At 45.7% G+C, this 19,621-nt stretch overlaps 1 protein-coding gene across 11 annotated transcripts in view; it reads left to right on the forward strand.

Moving 5' to 3' along the window:
• The window catches only part of LOC105490756 (ATPase copper transporting beta), a 147,638-nt gene that overhangs the window by 40,070 nt on the left and 87,947 nt on the right, over positions 1 to 19,621 (forward strand). For all 11 annotated transcript variants that reach the window (XR_011614769.1, XR_011614770.1, XR_011614771.1 and 8 more), the window contains 7 exons: positions 1,264 to 1,521; positions 3,441 to 3,604; positions 6,647 to 6,808; positions 10,127 to 10,203; positions 11,710 to 11,884; positions 13,478 to 13,711; positions 14,410 to 14,501. Coding sequence is in view for 8 of the 11 variants with exons in the window: in XM_011756656.3 (XP_011754958.2) it covers positions 1,264 to 1,521; positions 3,441 to 3,604; positions 6,647 to 6,808; positions 10,127 to 10,203; positions 11,710 to 11,884; positions 13,478 to 13,711; positions 14,410 to 14,501 (1,162 nt within the window). In the remaining 3 variants the exon portion in view is untranslated. The remainder of the gene's footprint in view (positions 1 to 1,263; positions 1,522 to 3,440; positions 3,605 to 6,646; positions 6,809 to 10,126; positions 10,204 to 11,709; positions 11,885 to 13,477; positions 13,712 to 14,409; positions 14,502 to 19,621) is intronic.

The following is a 19,621-nucleotide window of genomic DNA, read 5'->3' on the forward strand; positions in this document are numbered from 1 at the left end:
TGGCTGGCTTCCTCGGCCTTTTGCCTGGAGCTCGGTACTGTAGGGAGCAGCGGGCCCAGCACTAGAAAGAGCTGCCTTGGACGGCACAGGCAAGCCCACCAGCAGCTCAGTGCTCAGGGATGGCTGGACTTTGGTTTCCCACATCGTTTCTTGTGGTCACTGAGATAAAGTTTGTTCCTTGAAAAGTTCACTCAGCTGTGAGTGTTTTCTGCCTCCCCTCTGTGCCCACAGCACACACCCACTGCTGAAGGGAGCAGGCATTCGTGTGAAGTGGCCTGACCCTGTGTTGTGCTTTGTCTTTTGTACCAAGTTTCAGGAAGGAGTTTCTTTAAAACAAAAATCAATAAGGAAAACACAGTAGAACAGTAAATCCTGTACACAAAAGGTGAGAAATATAGTATAAGGTAAACATCTGCCTGTTTTTGTGTGATGTTTAAAGTCTTTCAACCGTGCAATCAGGTAAAAAGAAGTTAGCATGAAGTGGTAAAAAGAAATTAGCGTTAAGCTACATATTACAGAATAACTGGATTTGATTAAATAAACCTAGAAAGAAAAGAATAGTGATTTTTTTTTGATTGGGCAGGATTATGAGAATTATGTTTAGCCCAAGAGGTATTTAGGGTATCAGACTTAGCAAATAAAAATATAGGACATCTACTTAAATTTTAATTTTTCATAAACAATGAATGATGTTTTAGTATAAACATGTCCCGCTCAATGTTCATGACATATGTATAGTAAAAATTATTTATTGTTTGTCTGAAAATCAAATTTAACTGGATGTCTTGTATTTTACCTGGCAACTTTAATTTAGAATAAACCATTAGTGTGCCAGTTTGTATTTGAAGAGCCGTTCTCGATTGATTGGGAGCTCCTTGAGGACAGCCTTGCGGTCAGCGTGATTTGTTTCTCCTTGGACTCAATAGCACCCCGCATGCAGTAGGTATTCCTGAAGGAAATGAAAGTTAAGGTGAAGTTACAGGGTAGCTCAGTGGAGGGATTTAATACAGAGAACTATTTACAAAGGTGTTAGAGAGCTGGAAATCCAAATACGCAATGGGAAGAACCCCACAGATTAACAACAGCAGGAAGCCCCCTCGTCCATGGTGGCTGAGGGACAAGGTAGTTACTGGAGCCCAGGGGCTGAGGCTGCTTGGTGGGAGCCGGGACCATGAACCCTCACCAAGAGCCCTGAAACCTCTTGTTCTGAAAAACATATTATTTGTTCTTCTGATTTGAATATTTTCTGACATTTTATCCTAGAAAACTGTTCTACTAGCCCTCTTGGAAACCACAGTGCTGGGAATTCCATGGTGCAAACTACAGGTGGTACACCTACATCTGTGCAGGAAGTGGCTCTCCACGCTGGAAGTCTCCCTACAAACCATCTCCCGGACATCTGGGCAAAGTCCCCACAATCAACCAGAGCAGTGGCACCGCAGAAGTGCTTCTTACAGATCAAAGGCATGACCTGTGCGTCCTGTGTGTCCAACATAGAAAGGAATCTGCAGAAGGAAGCTGGTAAGAGGTGAACGCCCATCTTGAACTTAGGAATGCTGCTTATAGACCTCATATTCTCCCTTCAGAATATCCAGCAACTGTGTTTATCAGTAGCCCTGATAACCAGGTAGCAAGTTCATTATATAGCATAGATGTTTGTCTAATGTCCTCATATAACTGGTAGTCTGTTCTTTAGGAAGTATTTAGTTTGAGATAAAATATATCTCTGAGTAAGTTAGCCATTGAAAATCCAGTTTAAAGGTCATGGTACCTTCTATGGATAGACTTCTCAATTAGATTGTGCTAGTATTATTCCATATTTTGTTCCCTCCCATCCCATCAACCCCTTACTATAAAATGAATAAATAACCTGCATTTTGTATAGAAGTTCCAATTTCAAATATTCTTTCTTGTTGTTCCTGTAAACCAGAGAGTGTTTGCAGAAACAACAGGACAGAAATGTGTGGAAATGTCAAAGTTTTGTCCTCCAGAATGCATTTCCAATACTTTTAAACTTGAAAGTACAACAAAATTCTGTCCCATTTGTTTGGAAAATTTAACCATGACTCTACCTTGCCACCAGAATCACTTTCTCTTTTCTTACCCCAGTGATGTGTCTTTTTACTTGAACTCCCTGGCCCTTAGAATCAACCCTGAATTCAGATGACATGTTTTTCCAGCCTCTTGTTCACTATGCATTATAGCTTCCTGCAGCTCTAGAGTCACTGTTAGCAGATAGAGGTGTTAATAGGAGATCATTTGTTATCCATGGTCTGACTGCTCATAAAATTAGCCTATAATCTCCTGTAGCCTATGTTTCTGTTCCTGACTTGAATCCTCATTTTTATCCCGTGTGGCATCCTTTCTGAAGCACTTCATTCCTTTCATTTATTTGCATGAGGCTTTTTTCCCCATGTTAAACTAACACAATAGTGTTACCAAGATTGTGGGATTTCTTTTTCATACCTGAAAGTCATTAGAAACTATAAAATAGTAAGGAAAACCACTTTTGAAAATTCTTTATTTTTTCCTTGTATGAAAGTGTCTGGAGGAAAAAAAAAAAAAGATATCCTTTCTATAACAGCAGTCAATAACTGCAGACCACACTACTTACTCCATTGGTGTCTTCTAAAGCCTGAGTGAGAATGTGTCCATATGCTGGCAGCATGAGCATCACCTTGGGGCTGGATGGACCTGCAGAACTCAAACCTCCTCCTAGACCGACTAGTCAGAAGCTCTATTTTAACAGGGTCCTTGGGTGATTCATATGTCCATTAAAGTTTGAGAAGCATTGTTCTTCTAGAATAGTGGCTGTCAAACTTCCCTGTACATTAGGATCACCTGGGGAACTTTTCTTAAAAAAATGACGCCTTGGGAGGCCGAGGTGGGCAGATCACGAGGTCAGGAGTTCAAGACCAGCCTGACCAACATGGTGAAACCCCATCTCTACTAAAAATACAAAAATTAGCCAGGCATGGTGGCACATGCCTGTAATCCCAACTACTCAGAAGGCTGAGGCAGGAGAATTGCTTGAACCCTGGAGGTAGAGGTTGCAGTGAACTGAGATCATGCCAGTGCACTCCAGCCTGGGTGACAGAATGAGACTCCATCTCAAAAAAAAAAAAAGAAATAAATAAAGATGCCTGCCACCTGCCCTGAGAGACTCTGATTAGGTTGGTCTGGGTTAGAGACCAGACATCGTGATTGTTAAAGGCTCTCCAAGCAATCCTCATGTGCAGCCATGTTTGAAAACTGCTGTTCTAGAGGATTCTGGGAAGATGTGTTTCTTTGTTCGGTTATGTTGACTTTGTTGGTTATGTGTCACCCTGGAGGTCCTGCGTCACCCTGGAGGTCCTGCCCACCCAGAGTGTTACAGGTTATGTGTCACCCTGGAGGTCCTGCCCACCCAGAGTGTTACAGCCGTGACCTGATGGTTCCAGGTGTTCTCTCCGTGTTGGTTGCCTTGATGGCAGGAAAGGCAGAGGTCAAATATGACCCGGAGGTCATTCAGCCGCTCGAGATAGCTCAGTTGATCCAGGACCTGGGCTTTGAGGCAGCAGTCATGGAGGACTCCGCAGGCTCCGATGGCAACATTGAGCTGACAGTAAGTACGGTGGGTGCGTTTTGGGGTTACAGGCTTCTTCTGACAATTTGCATTTTGGACAGCATCCATCTTTGTGATTAGTAAATTTCCCCATCTTGGACATGTCTGGTTTGTTGTTGTTGGGTATTTTGTTTGTTTCACCTTCCTTTGAAGCCGACAACAATGACTTGTTCATTTTGAGAAAGGTCAGTTACGTTAAAGAGTCATGGGGAGGATCCCACTGAGAGTATTAGGGGTGTTAGGAGGAAGAGATGATGAGCTGCAGGAGTATAGAAGAAAGAGGAATTAAAGACGGTGGACTGCCCTGAGCTGGGTGGTTAGGGGGAGTTGAACATGAACACAGTCCTTCAAGCCTAAAAAGAAACTAGCATGCCTGCAACTATCTCAAGGCAGTAGAGGGAAGTCCATGTGGTAGCAAGTGCTGTTCTAAGAGAAAAGGACTTATGATAGGTGCATGGGTGTCTAGAGGGCCAAAGTGCTCCACAACACTCAGTCTGAGGGGAATGTTCCAGGTGGTGATTGTTGCCAGTGTTTTGGGTGGGGAGGTATTGTTTCCCATCTGTCTACATGCCAACACATTATCAAAAACAATGGGTGTATCTGATGCGTAGAACATGCTATGTTTGAAAGCACTTCTGTACTTTTTGTATAGCTCTTTTTGTGTAAGCAGAGGGAGACTTAGAATAACTCACAGAGAATTGAACGATGCTGCTTTACCCAGGTCATCAGAGGGTTTCTACTTCCTTGTGTGTTTTGTCAGTCATTAGTGGTAACTGGATGTTTGAGGGGAAAGCATTGAGGACACAGAGGCCCGTGAGCTCCTGAGCAGCCGTGTTCTTTGTGGAGCAAACCCTTTGCTCTGGTAGGGCCTCTGTGTGTCTGGAGGGCACAGCTAATACTTGCTACGTCACAGCTTTGGTCAGCCCCACAAGAGGTGCCCAACAAGAGGGGCAGGGTCTCTGCTGCAAACCTCGGGATCTGCATGGGGACATCTCTGCCTGCTCAGACTTCTATGTGGAAAATCTAAAGCAAGAGGATTATTGGAAAAGGTGTACATTTCTTTTTTTTTTTTTTTTTTTTGAGATGCAGTCTGGCTCTGTTGCCCGGGCTGGAGTGCAGTGGCCAGATCTCAGCTCACTGCAAGCTCCGCCTCCCGGGTTTACGCCATTCTCCTGCCTCAGCCTCCCGAGTAGTTGGGACTACAGGCGCCCGCCACCTCGCCCGGCTAGTTGTTTTTTTTTTGTATTTTTTAGTAGAGACGGGGTTTCACTGTGTTCGCCAGGATGGTCTCGATCTCCTGACCTCATGATCTGCCCGTCTCCGCCTCCCAAAGTGCTGGGATTACAGGCTTGAGCCACCGCGCCCGGCCGTAAGGTGTACATTTCTTTTAAACAGTTTTTTTTTTATTGCAGTGTTCTTTTTTAAAAAAAACCATGCTGTATTAATAGTTACATTGTCATCACATATTCAGATTTTATGTGAACTTCTGTATTTAACTGGTCTTCTAGGAAATGCTGACCACTGATCCTCAGAAGAGTGAATTGTCTATTTACTTCGTATTTGCCTAATATATATCCCAGGAATAGCACGTCACACTTAAGACTTCCGTTTCCCATGTCAGGACGCACAGCATGGTATGGCACAAGCAGTGTAGGCTTTAAAAACTGGGTTTGAGTTTTGGCCCTGTCGCTGCAGGGATACTTCTGAACCTGGTCTGAGAAGACTCGCCTCATGCTGCAGATGGCAGTGGCTCAGAGCAGATTCTGGAGCCAGCCCATCTGGGGACGTGCTTCAGCTCTACCCGTCACTGGTTGTGCGACTTTGGACAAGTTCCTAAACCTCTCAGTACTGCAGTTTTGAGACCTACCTCTTAGGTTTGGTGTGAGCAGCACAAGGCCTAGGACAGCACCAGTCACTTTGCAAGTGCACAATAAATGCTACTTATTATTACTGTCGTTATAAAAACAAGCAGAGAGCAGAGAAGTACCATAGAAATATTTGGAGACTTGATTTTTAAAATTCTGTTGGCAGTCACCTGCCAACAGGTAAACTCCTAAGTTTGCCTGGTGGTCCTTGCATTCCCATTTTTACCTTGGGTCTTGGGCCAAGTTGAATGCATTCTGATTACAGATGAGCTCCCCTCTTCCTCCTCCCTAATTCCAGATGGGACCCTTGGCTCTTTATTCTGGGATCACCGATGGGAATTTCAGCATGCAGCTCCAATCACGTCATTCCATTGCTCATTACCCCTCAGTGACTTCACATCAAGTGCTAGCTTAGCAGCACTTCAGCTGGCTGCTCAAAAGCCTTCAGGCTGTGGACCCAGCCAGCCCTGCAGCCTTCCTTCCTCTCCCTTGCGCATCCTGTGCCCAGATAAGCCTGGCTTTTGATGTTTGCCTGAACACCTCATGCTATCCTGCCTTTTGTCTTTTTCGAGCTTCTCCTTCTGGTAGCATCCTTCCCTTCACCTGTCAACACCCTGTTTGTACCTTGGGACCACCTTTGATTACATCTCCTGCATCAGCCACTTTTCTCCTATTAATAAGAGGTATTAACATCATCACCCTTGGAGCCAGCAGAGCTCTAAAATAGGGAGGATGCTAGCAGCAGCTGCAGACCGCATGCCAGCAACACTTGGGATTACCGAGAGTATTTCAGGAGTGCAGCGAGTTTCACAGAAGTTCACTTCCCCATACAGGCATTAGTATCCCGGCTTTGCAGTGAGGTAACAGACAGTGGAGAGGGGCTTATAAAAACCCATCCGTATCAGAGCCGGAAGTCAAGCCTTGGTCTGTTGCCATCTGCTTCGTGATTGGCTGTCTTCTGTACCTGTTTTGGGAAAGAGCTACTGTTTAGTCCCTGAAGCCGCTGGAGGAACGTTGAGAATCTCACACGCGGGGTTTGGAGGTGTAGTCCAGGGTCTCGAGAGCAGTGCTGAGGAGGGAAAGGCTCATGGCTGCCTGTTACCCAGACTCCCCAGACTGTCTTTCACAGGCCACCTTGATCCTGGGTCTGTGGGATTCTTGCCATCCTTTGTTGCAGATCACAGGGATGACCTGCGCGTCCTGTGTCCACAACATAGAGTCCAAACTCACGAGGACGAATGGCATCACTTATGCCTCCGTTGCCCTTGCCACCAGCAAAGCCCTTGTTAAGTTTGACCCGGAAATTATCGGTCCACGGGATATTATCAAAATTATTGAGGTAAGTCATTCATTAAAAAATTGTACTCACCTTTTTAAAAACAGTAATATATAGTCAGTGAAGAGAAATGAGAAAATATAGCTGAGAAAAAATGAAAATAACCTAAAATTCTTTGACTTTTCCCATGGAAATAAGCTCAGTCATTTTAAAATAAGCTGAAGGTAAGTAAATAGTAAATAATCTGAGAGAGGGTATCAGTGAATGGGTAAGAGAAAGATGAGGAAAAGACATTATTATTATTGTTTTAATTTTAAATATTCCCTAAGAAACATCAATATTGTCAAGATACTCTGTACATAGGGTTAAAGTGCCTAATTGTAATTTTTAAATGTGATCTGTGCCCAAACCAAGTATCTGTAGAGCAAAGGAATGTTGGCCTTGGGAAAAATGATACCACATTTTGCCACTATGCCAGGCCAGTCGGCCAGTCTTGTGGTGGAGAGCTTGGCCGCTTCTGCTTTGGAAAATCAGTGAGAATTTTCATGCATGCCCTGCCTCTTACTCCCTTCCCAGTTTGTCCATAGACATGCCATTTCCTTTTTACAGTTTATACAATACTAGACTATAAGAGAATGAGCATCAGTGGTGATCTGAATGGGTTAAGGCCGTCAAAACTGAACAAGACTAAATTGTAACAGCTAGTAAGGATAAATTAAGTTTAGTGGGAACTACATGTTATAAAATTGCCTATGAAATGAAACCTATTATAGCAGGATTAATGTAGTATCCTGAATTTTCTCTTCTGTGTGTGTGTGTGTGTGTGTGTGTGTGTGTGTGTGTTTACAGAGAGATGCTGTCTGTTATATGGCCTGGGAGAGGTTTTTTTTTTTTTTTTTTGAGACAGTCTCCCTCTGTTGTCCAGGCTGGAGTGCAGTGGCATGATTTCAGCTCACTGCAACCTCTGCCTTCCAGGTTCAAGCAATTCTCCTACCTCAGCCTCCCAAGTAGCTGGGACTACAGGCATGTGCCGTCGTCATGCCTGGCTAATTTTTGTATTTTTACTAGAGATGGGGTTTCACCATGTTGGCCAGGCTGGTCTCAAACTCCTGACCTCAGGTGATCTGCCTGTCTTAGTCTCCCAAAGTTCTGGGATTACAGGCGTGAGCCACTGCACCCGGCCTGGGAGAGTTTTTGTTTTGTTTTGGTTTTTTTTTTTTTTTTTTTGAGACAAAGTCTTGCTCTTGTCCCCCAGGCTGGAGTGCGATGGCGCGATCTTGCCTCGCTGCAACCTTCGCCTCCCGGGTTCAAGTGATTCTCCTGCCTCGGTCCCCCAGGTAGCTGGGATTACAGGTGCCTGCCACCATGCCCGGCTAATTTTTGTATTTTTAGTAGAGACGGGGTTTCACCATGTTTTCCAGGCTGGTCTAGAACTCCTGACGTCAGGTAATTCACCAGCCTTGGCCTCCCAAAGTGGTGGGATTACAGGTGTGAGCCACTGTGCCCAGCCCCGGGAGTGCTTTTTGACGTGGAAATGATCCTGCTGCTGATGGTCCAGGGCTCCACTCTTGAAGGCAGACAACACAGCTTTTTTATCAGCTGAGGAAAGATGCTCAGAGAGGTTAAGTAACTTTACTCACAGTATCCAGCTCACGGACAACAGAACTGGTGCTCAAACCCAGGTCTTGTGCTTTCGAGCTTAGTGGCCTTTGTGAGTCTAATACACCACAAATCTTAAAGAACAGTAGTGATATGGCATCGATGAGGCTCAGACATCAGACTGATGCAGTCAACAGCAAGGAGAGTCCAACGTGGTGCCTTTGAACATGTCTTTGTCACCATTTCTGATTTTTTTCTTTTCTTTTTTTTTTTTTTTTTTTTTTTTGAGATAGAGTTTTGCTCTTGTTGCTCAGGCTGGAGTGCAGTGGCATGGTCTCAGCTCACTGCAAGCTCTGCCTCCCGGGTTCAAGTGATTCTCCTGTCTCAGCCTCCCAAGTAGCTGGGATTACAGGTATGCACCACCACGCCCAGCTAATTTTTGTATTTTTAGTAGAGACGGGGTTTCGCCATGTTTGTCAGGCTGGTCTCAAACTCCTGACCTCAGGTGATCCACCTGCTTTGGCCTCCCAAAATGCTGGGATTACAGGTATGAGCCACCGCGCCTGGCCAACCCTTTCTGATTTCTGATATCTCGCTTGCTTCTACCCTACCCAACCTGGTAAGTGTAGTGCGGCATCCATGCTGACCTTATTTGGGGAATATTGCTAATGTCTGTTCTCCATTCTTGCATCTCTGGGCCATTTTTTCCCTAATATGATTAGGCTGGTATTAGTTGTAAAAGGATTTGTCTTTAGACAGTCTCAGCTGCTCTTTCTCCCACCCCAACTTTTTTTTTTTTTTTTTTTTTGAGACGGAGTCTCTCTCTGTCACCCAGGCTGGAGTGTAGTGGCCGGATCTCAGCTCACTGCAAGCTCCGCCTCCCGGGTTCACGCCATTCTCCTGCCTCAGCCTCCCGAGTAGCTGGGACTACAGGCGCCCGCCACCGCGCCCGGCTAAGTTTTTTTTTTGTATTTTTAGTAGAGACGGGGTTTCACTGTGTTAGCCAGGATGGTCTCGATCTCCTGACCTTGTGATCCGCCTGTCTCGGCCTCCCAAAGTGCTGGGATTACAGGCTTGAGCCACCGCGCCCAGCCCCACCCCAACTTTTAATTTTTGTGTAAAAGTCGCAGCACCAGAGTTCTGGGGCCCTTCTCTTAATTGTGCTGCCAGACGAGAGCATTCCTGGCACTTTTTCCTGTGTGTTATTCATAAAGAGTATCAGAGATATAGTGGTCAGATGAACGTGGTAACAAAGCGCTTGAGTTAAACTGTGAGCAAAGCACAAGATTGCAGTGTAGACTCTGTTGGGGCACAGCGGAAGCTGTGCTTCCAGTTGCTGAAGAAGCCAAGTTCTGCCACAGTGGCAAGAAGCCTGGGCTGGAAGCTGGAGGCTGGAGCTCTGGGTCCAGCTCTTCTGAGAAGGCTGGGGTTTTGGGCAAGGTATTTATCCTCTCCAACCTTCTGTTTCCTCACACATGGAATGAAGGTTTCTGGCCATTAGGTATTTGGGATTCCTTCGCTCAGAAATGCTGAGTATAAATTATAAGTCAGCACTGCTCAGCTTTGGGGTTGGGGGAAGCTGTCTTCCCAGAAGTGCTAAACTTCTGCACAGGGTTTGTAGGGCTATTGGGTAAAGAAGTTGTGAGCAGAAAGCCCAAAGTCTTCTGAGGCACTTTTAGATTAACTTTCTAATTTCCAAAGCTGAAAAGTGCTTTCTACCAATGCATGTTTTAACCAAGTACCTTCCTCCTTTTCCCCCACCCCTCTCTTTTTAATGACAAGGAAATTGGCTTTCATGCTTCCCTGGCCCAGAGAATCCCCAACGCTCATCACTTGGACCACAAGATGGAAATAAAGCAGTAGGTAGAACACAAAATATAAACTCTAGCTCTCATCTAAGTGCCGTCTTCTACCTGGGCCCAACTCTGCCTGCTGGTCCTGTCTTCCCATGGTGCCTTCCTCCTGGATTAGCTGCCTTTACCCTTGTAATATGAACCCTCTAAAACAGTGCTGTCCGAAAGAAGTTCTGGAATGATGGCAGTGTTCTGTGTCTGCACTGCCCGGTGTGATAGCCGCTAGTCACATGGAGCTAATGAGCACTTCAAATGCAGCTAGTGTGACTGTGGAAATTAATTTTTAATTTTTAAGGAATTTCAATTTAGCTACCTTTGGCTAACAGATTGGACAGCACTTAAGTTGGGAGGGAGGGAGAGAGTGTAGATTTTTTTCCTTTGGTATTGTTTTCAGACTTTATTTGCATGGGTTCTAGAACTAGAATTTGAGGACAGGCATAATGGCTGAGTGGAAAGAAAATGGCCCAGGAGCGGAAGACCTGAGATCATTCATTGTTTCAGATGGCCACTTACTCATTCAGCACCATAAAGGCTGCTGTTGTGTTCAGGGCAATGTGCTAGGTGCGGGGATAAATATCTTCCCTGTCTTGGAGGGGCCCATAGTCTGGCTGAGAAAGAGTGAGTGAGCAATGAAATCAGTGGCGCTGGCAGATTCTGGAAGGTCTAGGAAAACTCCAAGCAGGGGACATAAGATCTGAGCCTCAAAGAATGAGTGGAAGTTTGCTTGACTGGACGAATTGGTCGGGGGTACCCTCGGGGACTGCTGTGGCTTGGTTCAGTAGGCATGCCCAGGGCACAGGAGGAGCTGACAGGAGAGGCATCTGGACAGCCAGTTGGTGGTCTGGTTCTTGAGTAGCAGTCCAACAGCCTAAGACTTCAGCCTCACAGGCCGGTGGTTTTCATGTCATGTTTTAGGTGCATTTGAGGTTCCACAACCACTCAGTTGGAATTTCATGGATGCTGCAGCTAACATGAGACCACAGCTGTTGGCCATGACCCCCGATTCCAAACTATGGTGTTCATTGAGACAGCCAGTGGTCACTGTTCTCATGGACTCTATTTTAAATAATTGTTTAAAAATTGAATATATAAGTTTATATCAATAAAAGACTGCTTTTATCTGTTTTTTCTTTGGGGGTCTGTATAAGATTGCACTTTGAAAAGAGAGCTAAGGCAACCAAAGGCCGAGGATGGTAGTCTTCTTTGGGGCTAGATTCTCAGCTTTGGGGCCTCAGTTGCCTCACCCATAAATTGAAGGTAACCACGGTGTATGAAGGCAGGGGCTGGGCCTCAACATCTCTGGAACCTCCTTGTAGTGATGTTTAGACCTCTAGATGCTCCCTCAGATGGCCAGTGTCAGAAAGAGAGGGTCTTACTTTCATTTTAACCCTTGGTCTGTTCCAGGCATGTGACAAAGGCAGGTCTTAAACTGAGTCCTCAGGAGGGGAGTGGCTTGTAACCCAGGTGACAAGCAGTGTCTGATATATCTGTGTTGCTGCATTTGTTTTCCAGGTGGAAGAAGTCTTTCCTGTGCAGCCTGGTGTTTGGCATCCCTGTCATGGCTTTAATGATCTATATGCTGATACCCAGCAACCAGCCCCACCAGTCTATGGTCCTGGACCGCAACATCATTCCAGGACTGTCCATTCTAAATCTCATCTTCTTTATCTTGTGCACCTTTGTCCAGGTATGTATTAGAAAGGTGGGCAGACCTCTCCCCTCCATGTTGTGTGTGGCCCTCAGATGTTCTGCCTGCTAAGCACAAACATAGCCCTTTAGCTTGGTTTAAATGGCACTTTATTGCAGCTTTCATGCCCCACCCAGGCAGTTGCTGCTTTTTTTCTCTCTTATGACTAGTAGGTGGGGCTTGGGGACCCTCCAATGTGGGGGACTACTAAGGGCCTGGTTTCACTGTCAATTTCAGTTGATTTCAAGTGATCAGAACTGTCCCTGGAATAGCAACCTCCTTGCTGCAAGGTGTGGTGAACTCTGTCTCCAATTTGCATATTGTTTAGGTTAATTTACATTTGTTGTTGGAAGCAACAACTGGATCACCTTTGAGCCTATGCTGCTCTTGAGTGTTCTATCTTAAAAGGTGGAGATATGGTCCTTAATCTTTGAGGAGGTTATAATTTAAAGAGAAAGACATGAAACATCTGCTTTGGTGGTGATATTAAGGAACTAGCTGTGTGTCTGGTGGGAAGTGTGCCTCTATGCATATATTTTGGAATATAAAACTAAATCCCTGTCCTAATATTGGAATGTTCAGGGACTATTTGGGGGCAAGCATTGGTAGGCTGGATTTTTTTTTTTTTCAAGAGAATCTCACCCTGTCACCCAGGCTGGAGTTCAGTGATATGATCATTGCTCACTGTAGTCTTGAACTTCTGGGCTCAAGCGATCCTCCCACCTCAGCCTCCTGAGTAGCTAGGACCACAGGCGCCTGCCACCATGCCTGGCTAGACAGGATCTTGCTATGTGCCCAGGTTGGTCTCAAACTCCTGGCCTCCAGCAGTCCTCCAGCCTCAGTCTCCCAAAGCACTGAGATGACGGGTGTGAGCCACTGCCCCCCACCTGAATTTGTGGTTTTCTATATTTTGTTTGATTATAAGTGTAATGTACACTATTATTAACAAGTCAAACCATACTGAAGTATAAGAAGAAAAGGGGAAGATGCCCTTTCACTAATCACATTCTGCCTCCCGCCCAATCTCATTCCCCAGTGTTGCTATGGTAATATTAATAGTTGGGCATTTGGGCATGAATCTCTCCAAATCTTTATATTGAGAAAATGCACACTTGTGTGTATGTGTATGTTCATGTAATACAGATACAGACTTTTTTAACTGAAATGGGATCATATGAGATAGACTGATGTGCAACTGGCTTTTTCACTTAACCATGTATTAGACATCTTTTATGCCAGTGGCTTATAGATAGAGCCCATTCTCTTTAGGGAGTGGAATGCCTTGTACTGTGTACACTATAAATGAGTCGTGATTTTTTCCCCCCAATGTTTCACCATTCTCTTATTAGCAGACATTTGTGTTGTATGCACTGGGCTTTCAGGGTCTCACATGCTCTTGGTCATCCATTCCTGTGGACAGTAGTCCTCTGAATGGGAAAGTATATTTCATAAACGCACATCACAGAGGAAGAAGTAATGTCAAGACTGTGCACAAAGCTAGAGGCTTTGCCATCCCAAGGGCACTCGGCCCTGTGTCGCTCCTTGAACTCTCCTCCCTACGTGCTGGCAGCCTTCACTGTCCTTGTCTTTCAGGTCCTCGGCGGGTGGTACTTCTACGTTCAGGCCTACAAATCTCTGAGACACAGGTCAGCCAACATGGACGTGCTTATCGTCCTGGCCACGAGCATTGCTTACGTCTATTCTCTGGTCATCCTGGTGGTTGCTGTGGCTGAGAAGGCGGAGAGGAGCCCTGTGACATTCTTCGACACGCCCCCCATGCTCTTCGTGTTCATTGCCCTGGGGCGGTGGCTGGAACACTTGGCAAAGGTAACAGCAGCTTCGGGTTCAGAAAAGAGCTGCCACTTCAGTAAACAAATCTCACTTCTTCTGAACACCATGTTTAGAATTACTAATTATACACAGTATAGAGACATACTTAAAGAAATAAGAAACCTCCATATAATTAAGGTGCTCTAGTCACTAATCTCCAAATTGGTTACTACTTCTGAAATCCCAGCTAATCTGGTTAATTATTAAAACCATCGTTCAGGTGTATTGTGTAAACTAAAGAACCCTGACCTTCAGGTCAGAGCCTACATTGTCTCTTAGTGCACAACTGAGTATATAGTTGGTCTAGAAATCCCTACATCCTCCTCAAGGTCATGCCATTTTTAACACCCTCCATTGTCCCCAACACTGAAACGTATCTTATAAGAGAATGGAACTCAGGCCCTAAAAGAAATTAGATTGAACCGCAAAAAAAATGGTCAGTGGGAAGACTGTTTCCAGGCTGAAATGTAATTCCCAGACCTTGGTGGCACGGGCAGTGTACATCAGTGTGGAAGTGACACGCGTGGCCATGGGTGGTGGATGGCAAGTAATGACCACCTGCAGAATCTTTTATCGTGCTGTACGACTGTTTCTCTCACACCAGCTGTCTCTAACACCACGCTTGTGACTCTCAGGCTGGGTTTGGACAGGTCTGCTTTCAATAGCTCTCATTTCACATTCTGGTTATTTCCTAGAGCAAAACCTCAGAAGCCCTGGCCAAACTCATGTCTCTCCAAGCCACAGAAGCCACCGTTGTGACCCTTGGTGAGGACAATTTAATCATCAGGTGGGTTATGTTATCAAACGTCTTTGGGGTTGGTATCTATCAACCTGTATGAGCTGCGTCAGATGCCCATGTTGTATTGACATTGCAGTAGACCTTGTCAGTGTGGGCAGAGACACAGTAAGATCCCCCCTCTCAATCCAGTTACAAAAGCAAGGCATTGAACTATAAAACAAGATTTGTAGGCGGTGTGTGTGTGTCAAATGGCACATGGGAGGTGTAGATGATTAGTATTCCAGGAATTAAGAAGAGGAAGGCTAGTGGTGGTCAAGGGAAACTTCACAGAGAACATAGAGTATGAACTAGGCCTTCCTAGTAAGATACAGATTCAGACAGGCGGAGGGATAAGGACTTCAACTTGCTAAAGAATAAAAATTGAAGGAGAAATTTATCGTCCTCATAAGGTTGCCTGATATTAAAAATAATAATTATTATTATTCCTGGAAACTCTTGTTGCATTTATTATTTGCTAGACTCTATTCTAATCTGTTTGTATTTAATCTAACCAAAGATGGAAACTTTCTGAGGAAGGTACTATTAATACTCTTAATTTACAGATGAGGAAACTGAGGTTCAGAGAGGCTAAGCAACTGGCCCAAGGTCGCACAGGTATTCATTAATGGAATTGAGATGTAACCCAGGCTGGTGGATCCAGAGTCCATTTTCTTAACCTTTATACACACTAACTCTTAATGCATATTTAATAATATGGAAATTTTTGCTAATTAAGGCTTCTTGGGATTAGCTTCTTTTTTATATTCTAGGCGATGGTTATTTCAGCCCTCCTTCATATTCCTAAAATCTCTCCCTGGTCCCACCACATTTTCTGTTAGCCTGTGGTCTCGCTTCGGACTGCTGGAAGGAGAAGCGTTCAGATGGAAACCCTCCAGTTCCCTGTCCCTCAGCCTACACAGCTAGCGTCCTCCGTGGCACCTCCCACTCCTGCCCCGTTGGTGGGAGAGGTGTCTCCTCCTATGCCTCTACCAGGGAATCTGTCTCTGTTGGTTTTCTCAGTGGTTTTTGGTGTCTCTGATTCTTATCCTCCGACGTCATGCAGACTCTAACCACTCCCATTGTCAGAGGCATGGTGCCTTGCCCCTCCCCTGCATGCCCTTGTCCATGTATCACACTGTTGCTGGAGCCCGCCTGCCCTAGCTGTGTCCTGGAGCCCTGGGTGTGAAGGCTGAGACAGACCCCTTGCTTCCCCATGGGGTCTGCAGGGCTGGTGCACCTGGCCCTGGGCGCGCCCTAGGTGAGTAGAGGAACTGACTGGGGCCACACAGATGCATGAGTGTTCATGAGGCACAGGCTGGCTGCCGCGCGGTGGCACTGGTTTTGTTCTGGATGCTGGCTTTTAAATGATCATTGCAGTTGTAGGAATGGCAACTGAGATTTGAGTCCTTCTGGTGTTCCAGGCTCACTCCCCAGCACTTGCCACAGATCGTCTAGTTCCACTCTATAGCTGTTCCATGAGGCAGCACTGTCATCATTGCAGCTTTCCTCAGGAAGAGCCAAGTGCAGTGAGGTGGAGTAATATCCCCAGAGTCCATGGCAGGCAGGCAACAGAGCTGGGATTGGTCCCCTGGAGGCACCGAGCCCCCTCAGCCACTCTGCTGTGCTGCCCCCATACAGGACCCTGTGTGACAACACCTGGCATGCTGGGCTCTGGTGTGCCATGGGTCTGCAGCAGTCACATGCCTGGGCTGCTTTTTTTCTCTCTTATAAATTAATTGCATGGAAGTTTCTGAGAAGTGAAAACATTTAGATGGGGAGCCAGGCCGCTGGCAGCTGTGTTGGTTTTGACTCACGTTTCCTGTGACTCGCCTTGCTAGGGTCTTCAGTACAGTTTGAGGTGCCTCTGATGGCACTGACTGCAGTTGCTTGGAACTATTCCAGGGATCTGAACAGGAGGAGAAGGCATCTGCCGGCCGAAGTGCCCACAGAGTGCGTGCAGCACCTGTCATAACTCAGTTCTTTTCCAAGAATGCCGATTCATGTTTTTGGCTGTGGACACATGGCGTGACTACTACCATGCAACATGATAGGACATTATTAAGCTGGGGCCAGAAGACCAGAGTTCAGTCTGCCTTTGGCTCACAGTTTGGGTGTGGTCATTCCTACTTGCCTCCTGACAGCACAACCCGGGCCCACCCCTCTGTCCCAGGCCAAGGCTGCACCCACTGCTGCCTGGATTGCCACAGTCTAGGCCTTTCCTGAGTTCAACCATTCTGTGCTTCGAGATGCACTGGGCACTGGTCTCCCAGTGACTCTGCCTCCCACAGGGCCCTCCCGCATCTGGGCCTCTGCCTGTGCTTTTGGTTCATGGCACCATCTGAAGGCCCCCAGAGTTTCTCGCATAACTGCCTTCTTTCATTGAGGCTTGGGCCTCTTCCTCTGACTATCCCTTTGCTGGGGACACTTGTGCTTTCTCTTTACTCCAAGTCTTGGGTGCTGGCAGCGTTTCCAGGTGCTATCCATCTGGCACACTGTAGTTTCTTTCCTTGCTGCTGCTGTTGCTTAGTCTCCATGGGCTTTCAACTCTCCTTATCCCTTGTGAATGGTCCTTGCGGTTCCGGTGGTGATGCCTCTGTCTTTGTGTGTTACACACCGTCACTGGGACGTCTGACTCTCCCATGTCTTTGGTTAACAGCTGTAGAAAGCTCATTCTTAAACCTACATCTAGATCCCAGAGACAACCTGCCAGTGGGAACATTTTTCTTGGGTGGCTGGTAAAGTCTCAGACTCGGCCTGTCTGTATTTTTCTTCACCTTCCCCCACTTTTTCCCCAAAAATAGTCCCCTTCCTTGGTGCCTGTCTGTCTCAGGGAAAGGCACCCTCATGCCAGCTCCCAGTGTGTCCTCTACAATGCCTCCCTGCCCTCATTCACACATCTGCACTCCATTCTCATGGTTCTAGCACCTCCGTCTCTAGGGGCATCATCTACTGGCATCATGCTGGTCCAGGCCACCGTGGCCTTGCCCTTAAAGCACCGCAGCTGTCTCCTTATACTGCTTGCAGTCAGGTATCCATCCAGTATTTTTCCACATTCAAACCAGTGATCTTTCTGAAAGCACAAATTGATCGTATGACTCTGTATTGGAAAATCCTTCAACGGCTGCCTGCTGTCCTTAGGATCAACACCACCTTCCTAACGTGGCAGTGAGGCCCGGCGTCTGCCTGCATGCCTATTGAGCCAAGCCTGTCTTGCCATCCCCTGCCTTGTGCTCCAGCTGCCCTGCACCACTGGCAGGTCCCAGGAAGGGGCTGCCTCTCTCTGCAGACCTCTGCACACATTCTTCCTTCCCCTTGAACTCCCTTCTTCCTCATCCTTTGCCTGGCTCCTTGCCTTCAGGGCTCAGCATGGAAGTTGCATCCTCCAGAAGCCTTTCCTGATTCCCCAGGCCTGACTCAGCTGTGGCTCCTCAGTGCTCTCAGAGCACTCTGTGCCTCAGCCGCCCTGGGATGTAAACACGGCAGGTGCTGAGATACTCACTAGTGGAATGTAACTGCTGTCAGATGTTAAAGAAACATTGCACACATGGGTGTGCTTGATATTAAAAGGCTTGCACATCCCCATCCCCAATCTCCCACGTTGAAATTGTGTTTTTTGTTTTTTGTTTTTAATAATTGATGGGGAAACAAATTACATATCATATGTAGACCAGTGACCATAATGCTGTAAGTTTTTTCTTTGTTTTCTTAACTTGTGTTTAATGAGGAAGGGGAGTAGAAGAGAGGAGACAAGTGAAGTAAACAGATTGCTGTCAGAAACTCTTAAAGATGAAGAAGTGCTGTGAAACAAACCACTGTCTTTTAATTAAGAGGGCTCCTATCCCTCAGTACTTGGAGAGGAATAGTAGATTCTGAAGAATAAATGCTATTGAGATTCACCAGAAGGAGCCACATTAACTCCCATAAAGGACTATTCTTCTTAAGCTGCTTAAGTTAGAAATATGTGGTTAATTTAGATCAAAGGAGAAATTCAAAGTTAGATTTAAGAGATTAGCATTACTAAAGATTTCTTAGACACCCAATTGTACATTTGTGCCACTTTTAAGTCTCCTTACAGAAGTGGACATTTTAAAACTTAGTGATTAGGTTCTGCTGGAGGAGGGTCTGACCTTTAGTTCTTAGGGTCTTTCATTTCTGAATTGAATGCAGAAAGCTCCTCCTCCTGACTTGGGCTTCTCAGGCCATGTGGAGACCTCTGTGGGATGATAAATCCTCCAGTTTGTACAGAGGAGGCCTCAAGGGCATTGTTGAGCCTGGACTTCTCCATCCCTGGAGGACTTTAAAAATAAGCATAGAATATTCTTGGGTTGTCGAGATCCTTCCCTTCTCCTGGCTCACTCAGCCACCAAACAGATTAACACAGGTATACTCCCAGCACTAAAGACTTCAGTCTTTGAAAGTCTCCTTTTCAGTGCTCCATTTATTTTGATTGCCATGATTGAACTTACTGTGTGTGTCTTAATTGTCCATCTGTGTGTCTGCTTTTAGTTATGAGGCTATAAACCTCCTGAGAGGAAGGCTGTACTGTGTCCTGTTTGTAACCCCAGGCTACTCTGGTGTCTGGTACACAAGAGGCCAATCAATATGAAAATGTCAATTAAGAGATAATAAAAATCACCAGCATTCACTGGGCACTTACTGTGTACAGGTGCCATACTAAGCATCTCACATAATCCTGGGAAGTAGCCAGACTAGCCTTGAATCCTCATAGCACAGAGACTGTTCCTGAACAGTTTTTACAAAGGAAAATATTGGTGCAAATATTTAACATACCTACCTGCATATGGTAGTTACTAAGTTTTATATATTTGCACGTAGCAACATTTTAATAAGTGGGCATGTATGTTCAATTTTGTGCCTTTCTAAGACATCTTCAGGTTTTGCTCAAATAGGGGTAATAAGACTCACTTGTATGTTTCTGGGAAGATTCAGTGAGATAAAACATGTAAAAATCTAGCACAGTTCCTAGCACACAGTAAATGTCTATTTCTCCTTCTCAAGTAAATGAGATGACTTTTGTCCCTGTGGTAGTTTAAATGTAGTCGTCATAGAATGAAAGGAAAGTGTAAAATAACCTCAGGGCCCTGCTTGCTTTCCATGTACGCTCTTCT

This window comes from Macaca nemestrina, chromosome 16 (genome assembly GCF_043159975.1).
Source record: "Macaca nemestrina isolate mMacNem1 chromosome 16, mMacNem.hap1, whole genome shotgun sequence".
NCBI lineage: Eukaryota > Metazoa > Chordata > Mammalia > Primates > Cercopithecidae > Macaca > Macaca nemestrina.